At 27.7% G+C, this 7,167-nt stretch overlaps 5 protein-coding genes across 5 annotated transcripts; 3 read left to right on the top strand and 2 right to left on the bottom strand.

Annotated features, from left to right (window-relative positions):
* Window positions 1-57: 57 nt before the first annotated feature.
* On the top strand, window positions 58-792 carry ENU1_047890 (rab-19, putative; the record flags this gene model as incomplete). The annotated part of the gene is made up of 3 exons (XM_008857766.1): window positions 58-241; window positions 300-400; window positions 457-792. The coding sequence occupies 3 exons, from the start codon at window positions 58-60 to the stop codon at window positions 790-792; spliced, it is 621 nt and encodes a 206-aa protein (XP_008855988.1).
* A 236-nt stretch (window positions 793-1,028) lies between these two features.
* Window positions 1,029-3,962, bottom strand: ENU1_047880 (protein kinase domain containing protein; the record flags this gene model as incomplete). Its single annotated transcript, XM_008857765.1, has 1 exon — window positions 1,029-3,962. One exon carries the CDS (start codon window positions 3,960-3,962, stop codon window positions 1,029-1,031), a length of 2,934 nt encoding a protein of 977 aa, XP_008855987.1.
* Window positions 3,963-4,600: 638 nt separating this feature from the next.
* Window positions 4,601-5,980, top strand: ENU1_047870 (pantothenate kinase 1, putative; the record flags this gene model as incomplete). Its single annotated transcript, XM_008857764.1, has 3 exons — window positions 4,601-4,907; window positions 4,984-5,351; window positions 5,444-5,980. The coding sequence occupies 3 exons, from the start codon at window positions 4,601-4,603 to the stop codon at window positions 5,978-5,980; spliced, it is 1,212 nt and encodes a 403-aa protein (XP_008855986.1).
* A 109-nt stretch (window positions 5,981-6,089) lies between these two features.
* On the top strand, window positions 6,090-6,710 carry ENU1_047860 (DnaJ domain containing protein; the record flags this gene model as incomplete). Its single annotated transcript, XM_008857763.1, has 1 exon — window positions 6,090-6,710. One exon carries the CDS (start codon window positions 6,090-6,092, stop codon window positions 6,708-6,710), a length of 621 nt encoding a protein of 206 aa, XP_008855985.1.
* Window positions 6,711-6,752: 42 nt separating this feature from the next.
* On the bottom strand, window positions 6,753-7,091 carry ENU1_047850 (hypothetical protein; the record flags this gene model as incomplete). Its single annotated transcript, XM_008857762.1, has 1 exon — window positions 6,753-7,091. The coding sequence occupies one exon, from the start codon at window positions 7,089-7,091 to the stop codon at window positions 6,753-6,755; it is 339 nt and encodes a 112-aa protein (XP_008855984.1).
* Window positions 7,092-7,167: the final 76 nt, after the last annotated feature.

Below are 7,167 nucleotides of genomic sequence, written 5' to 3'. Positions count from 1 at the left end.
AAAAAAAAAAGAAATAAAAAATGAACTTGAAAAGTTATCACGAAAATTACGTAGAAAATGAGTAAAACTACTGCTAAGATTTTGCTAATAGGTGAATCAGGAGTTGGTAAGACTGCTATGTTACAACGTCTTACACAAGGAACTTTTGATGGAATATATACTGCATCAGTTGGTGTTGATTTAAAAACAAAAATAGTTGAAATTAATGGAGAAGAAGTTATAATGGAAATTTGGGATGCTGGTTTGTTGTTATAATAAAGTATGTCATTTTTGTGAACAAAAATATTTATATTAAAAAGCTGGACAAGAAAGATTTAGAAGTGTTACACAATCATATTATCGTGGAACACATGCAGCTGTTATTGTATTTGACTTAACTGATAAAACGTCTTTTGAGATGGTTTGTTTAATAAGTTAGTTATAAAAAAAATAAAATGTATTTACTAAAATATATAGGTTGGGTATTGGTTAAGTGAAATGGAAAAAGATAATAATCGTCCAATTATTGCTTTAGTAGGTAATAAGTCTGATTTGTCAAATGCACGAACAGTTCCAATTGAAGTTATTAGAGCTACTTATCCATCATTACGGTATTTTGAATGTAGTGCAGTAAATGGAAAGAATATTGAAGAAATATTTGTTTTCATTGCACAACAATTTATCCAACGAATAAAATCAAATACTGCTGTTGAATATAAAGAGTTTCAACCAAATTGTTTTGAGTCAGCTATTGCAACGGAAGACCAACCAATTACTATTAAAACAGTTCATAATGAGAATAAATGTTGTTAATTTCCAAACCATCTTACGTTGATGTTGTATATTAAAATATAATCATACTTCTTTTTATTAAGTAAAAAAAAAATATTTATCAATCATTAATAAAAGTGACGTTTTGAATTTCTTTTTTTTTCTATTTGTTTTATTTTTTTTTATTTTGAACTTAGTTTTAAAATTATACTTCAATCCAAAGAAAAAAAAAATAGAAACATAATAATACTCAATCTAAATAACTATTCTTTTGTCATTTAAAACTTCGCCAAAACTGCTTCTAATCCATTTTTAACTAAATCAGTTTCAATCCCTTTGACGTAGTTTTGTTGTAATTTACAAAATGCTTGTTCCATTATTTTTTGCATAACAGCATCCACATTTTCTACCTTTTCTACGTTGAGTATCTCTTGTATCATTAAGAAGTGTAAGTCAACTAAACATTGTACCCAAACAATACATATTGCTGTAAATTGATCTGGTTGGAAAATTGGTGTGTCTCCAAAGAAATTTGCAACTGAAGTTCCAACAACTCCTTTTAATAAAAAGTCTTGAATAACTTTAGTTGCTATTTTCACAGAGTGGTAATCTTCAAGATCCCATAATTTGTTTAATTTTGTTAATAAACTCATGACCCGTTTTAGTTCAAGGTCATTATCATTTCCTAATTGTGAATGATACTCTCTAATCATTCGTTTACTCAATTCAATTTTATGTGTTATTGATAATGATTGTCCTGAAACAAAACCTGATTTCATTGCTTCAGGTAAGAGTTTAATTGTTAGTTCAATAACTTTATCATATTCGTCTACATTCGGCCGTGTTACTATTGATTGTTCATATCCACAATTATTACAAAATACAACACATTCTTTGATAAAGATGTAAATGTCATTACTATGACATTTACTACATTTAGTAATACTAATTCGTTTTGTTTGTTCTTCAGCCAAAGAAACGGTAGCAACAACTCCAACACACTTCTCAAATTTAAATGACTCAATCTTATTTTTCATTTTTGTTAGTGTTTCATCACTAACTAAGTCTGCTTTATTAATAATAATAATGAGTGGAATGTCAAATAATGTTCTACAAATCTCTTCATCTGTAACATCAAATCTTGATGTTGTTGCATCAATAACATACCATACACAATGAATACGATCAATTCCTTTGTGAGCATCAAGAAATCCTCTTGTTTCTTCCCAAAAACCATTTTCAGTACTTAGTTCAATTCCTTTAGCATCATATAATACAATGGGTTTATTTGTATGAATATATTTTGTATAATATTTAGTTGGACTAACTTCTCCAACTTGTAATTTATTACTAAAAAATCTTTGTGCTAATGATGTTTTTCCACATCCACTTTTTCCACATAACAACACTCCAACTCTACTTTTAATAACACTTTCTTCATATGCTCTTCTAAAACTAGATAATAATGGTTGACTACTTTCTAATAATAATGAATCTAATTTCTTTTCTACAACTTCAATATGTAATGGATCAACTTGTTCTAAGAAACTCTTTTTAATATTATCCATTAAATTTCTAAAATCAATTCCTCCTCCATCAGTCATTAAAAATTCAAAATATGCATTTGATCCTGGTGTTTGTCCTACTCTATAACTTACTATAAATTTCATTTGTGTTTGAATTTGATAACAATACATTGAATAACATGTATGTGTATTTCGTTTACACATAACATGATTGCTTTCAAGAATAGAATGCATTAAATTCCATGCATTATCAATTGTTACAACAACTGGATCAATTGTAATTCTTCTTTTAACAAATGACAATGACATAACAATATCACTTTTAGCAAATGATGAATCAATTACTTGTTCAATAGAATATCGTTGTTCTGGATCAATAACAAAAATATGTGAAATAAGTTCTTGAATATCTGGTGGTAGATTGTCTGGTAATGAATAAACTGCATTCTTTATTAAATTAATTGTTTCTTCTGGGTCTTTTGAATAAAATGGATATTTTCCTGTTAACATTCTTACTAATATAACTCCAATACTCCATATATCAGCTTTTTTTCCCCTATAACAATGATCTTGTAATTGTTCTGGTGCAATATGATATAATGTTCCAACTACAGCTGATTCTACAAAATCCCAATCAGAAACAACAACTACACTATGTCCAAAATCACATATTTTCAAATTAATTCCATCTCTGTCTAATATCAAATTTTCTAATTTTAAGTCTCGATGAATAACACCATTATCATGACAATATTTTACTCCACTTAATAATTGTTTAAAGAAATTTCTTGCTACTGGAATACTAAATGGTGAAATAGCTACATGTTCAGCTAAAGAACCACCAAGACATAATTCCATTACAAAATACAATTGTTCATCATTTTCAATAACTTCTTCTAATTTAACAATATTAGGATGATTTAATTTTCTTAATGATGCAATTTCATTTTCAAGATGTTCTAAATTAATTCCTCTTGACTTATAAAATATTTTAATTGCTTTCTTTTCTCCTGTTCTTCTATTAACTCCTAATCTAACACATCCTTCACTTCCTTCTCCTAATTTTCTTTGTAATTCATATCTTCCTACAAGTCTAATATCATTTCCTTCAGCTTTCATTTTATAATTCTTTGTAATTAAATTTGCTAATAATGAAAATTCTGCTATTCCAAGATAATCATTTCCTTTGTAATTATATGTTTGAAACAATAATTCAGCTTCTTCAAAAATTGTTTGTGGTTTAGATTCTGGAAGTTCATATAAAATATTTTCAATTGTTATTCCATCATCATTTAATACATCTAACATAAACTCAAGATCTTCAATATCTATTTTTCCACATTTTTTCGTATCAATCAAATTAAAAAGATATCTATTGAATGCTTTACATTTTTGATCATTTGCAACTACTCCAAGAAATTGATGTTTCATTTCTTTATCAAATAATGACCACATTAATGATATACCTTGTGATACTCCTTTAATAATTTGTTTAGGAGGTGTTTGTACTGAAATAGCATTATTTGAATTAACAGGAGACATAGGACATGGTGATTGTGATGGAGTTAAATAAGGTGTAGAAAGTGATTGTGAATTTAAATTTGTTGTTGATCCTTCTTTATTTTCAAGAAGAGTTGGTGTTTTACTAACAGTAAATGGATCAACAGAATTATCTCCAAGTCTCATTTTAGGTAAAACTTGTCTTGTTTCACGTTCTTTGATTTTTTCTTTCTCTTTTTCTTCTGCTCTTTTTTGGAGGTCTTGGACGTTGTCTATTAATCGTTTAAAATCTTCAAAAGTTAATTTTCCATCTCCTCCAGAGTCATACTATTTATTAGTTCTTTTTTGATGTATTTGTTTTGAGAAGATAAAAAGTTGAGTTCTCATAAAGAAATGTTAAAAAGATTATATTAAATGAATGTATATTCTAAAAATTAAAAAAATCAAACTAAAAACATCATAACTGGTGAATGACAGACAGTGGGAATCATAATATCTTCTCTCACCAAATCAGAAAGAACTAAATATCCTTTTCCTCCATTGTCTAATTTGTCAAAAAGTTCTTTGACATGTGATAATCTATTTCCCATCTCTCACTGATATTTATAGTTCGATATGAAAAAAAGATTTTTGAAAATTTGATTCAATCTTATTGGTGCTTTTTTAGAATTTCTAAAAATGAAAAAACTATTCTCAGAAAAACAAAATCCTTCGTTTCAAAAACAAAAATGAACAATGGAATTTTTAAAGATTTTCGTTTTTTTGGGTTTTGAAACAATCATTTTCTCAGTGAAACATCTTGATAATATAAGTATTTATCAAATATGTCTCAACCATCCCATTCTATACCATCAAAACACGATGTTCTTTTTAATGAAGATATAGAACATGATGATCATATAACTCATAACTTTGAGCAATATGAATTTACTAAAACACAAAGTCCTTTACCACTTAATGGTGTAAGAAGAAGAACTGCACCACTTTCAGCTGACATAGGAGGAACAATGACAAAAATAGTCTTCTGGATTCCAGGGGATACTGATATTGATCTTCCAAAATATGTTGAACCAGAAGAATCAGTAATGTCAGGGTTTGACTTATACCCCGACCCAGTGTTAAAAGTCACTAGTTTGTTTTGTTATAATTCATTATACTCTATAAATTAAAGGAGTCATTTTAAATGAATAACAATAATAAGTTTAAGTGAATTCAAAAGGGGAAAATGAGCTTTGTTTTATGAAATTTCCAACATTACAAATTCCAGAATTTATTCATTATGCAAAAACATCTAAATTAAAAGAAATTTATGGGATTGGTAATCTTCAGATTTTAAATGTGACAGGAGGTGGTGCTTATAAATTTGCTAATTTGTTAAAAGATGAAATGGATCTTGAAGTACGTCAACAAGATGAAATGAGATGTCTTGTTCTTGGAGTGAATTTTTTGTTATTATGTTGTCAAGAGAAATTATGTTTTAGATTTGTTAATAAAACAAAATTATATCGGGAAGTAACTCCTGAGATTTTCCCATATTTACTTGTTAATGTTGGAAGTGGAGTATCTATTCTCAAAGTTTGTTAATCTCATCATTTCAATTACAAAGTTAAATTCAATATTATGTATTTAAGAATATGTCCAGAAGAAATGATTGTTTATTTATTTAGGTTACTGCACCAGAGAAATATGAACGTGTTTCAGGTTCATTAATTGGAGGTGGAACATTTTGGGGTTTATGTTGTTTATTAACCAATTATAAATCATTTGATGAAATGTTACAAGCTGCACAATATGGACAACACCAAAATGTTGATTTATATGTTAAAGATATTTATGGGAGATGTTATGATAGTGTTGGACTTGCTGCTGATATGATGGCATCTTCTTTTGGTAAAGTTCAAAAAGTACCATGTGGAGAGGCAAAAAACCATTACAGTGAAGCTGATATTGCACAAGGATTAATGATGATGGTATGTGGAAGTATTGCACATCTTGGATTTGAATTAACTAAACTTCATCATATTAATCGTATTTTTTATACAGGAGGATTTGTTGCTCATAACCCAGTTGTTTGGGAAGCAATAACTACAATGTTAACAACATGGTCTTCAGGTTCAGTTGATGCCAACTTTCTTGAATATGATGGGTATTTTGGCTCTATTGGTGCACTTCTATTATCTGAGTATGAAGAAGAACTAATGTAATAGAATGATATACTTTTGATATTATAATTTTTTATTCTTTTACTTTTATCTATTTGAACCTAATAATTTGCTTTTTTTTAATAAATCATCTATTAATTCTATAAGAAAAATGAGTGATGGAATTACTCCATCAGAAATTGATAAATTATTAACTCAAATCACTACATACAAAAATCCTTTCAATGTTATTGGTGTTTTACCTGAAGATGATAATGATACTATTCACAAGAAATATCGTAAAATATCATTAAAATGCCATCCAGACAGGTGTCATCATCCTTTATCAAACGCAGCTATTTCTTGTTTGTCTAAAGCAATTAAAGCAATAGAAGATGAAGATCAAAGAAAGAAATATACAGACTTCATGGAACAAGCTAGAATTCAGTTAATGACGGAATTAAAAAACAAAGGAGAATTATCAAAAACAAATATAAATTCGGATGAATATCGACAATTATTATGTGAACGTTGTGAAAAAATAATGACAGAAACTGAAATAAAGTTAGAAAAGGCAGAAAAGATTAGACAAGCTAATTTAAAGAGAGAAAAAGAAGAATTACAACACCAAGAAGAAATTCAAAAATTACAAAAGCAACAAGAAGAAGATTGGGAAAAGTCTAGACAACAAAGATTTAATAATTGGAGGTCTTTTATGTCTAAAAAGAATAAAACATTAAATAGTAATGAGCACAAACCAATAAAACCACCTAAAGCTACATTAATGAATTAAATTATCGTCTTTAATCTATGTTATGAATTTGTATTTGATCAATTATTCAAATGAGTCAAAGTCATCATCATTACTTCCTTCTTCAAATTCATCTTTCATTTCTAATTTCATTTGACTAATCATTAACTTAAGGTTATTCATAGAATCCATAATTGATAATTTTTCTGAAGAAGGTTTCAAAACATTTATAACAGTAGGGATTTCTTTATCAATATCTATATCATTTGATGGAATTAATTCTTTAAATTCTGTTGTTGGAATTATTTCAACATCATTTTTTATTTCTTGTTTAATTGATACAACCTTGTGTATTTGTTTTTGTGAATCAGATGACATTTTCATTTTTGCCCGTTCTCTCTTTGCCTTTTCGTTTGTTGTCATAATTTTAATCTTTGTTTGTCTTCTTGGTTGGGGTTTTACTTTTTTCTTATGTTGTTTTTGTTTCTTTTCAACAACA

This window comes from Entamoeba nuttalli, assembly GCF_000257125.1.
Source record: "Entamoeba nuttalli P19 unplaced genomic scaffold asmbl_2912, whole genome shotgun sequence".
NCBI lineage: Eukaryota > Evosea > Mastigamoebida > Endamoebidae > Entamoeba > Entamoeba nuttalli.
The sequence above is the reverse complement of the archived record's forward strand: the minus strand, read 5'-3'. Positions and strand labels throughout refer to the sequence as shown.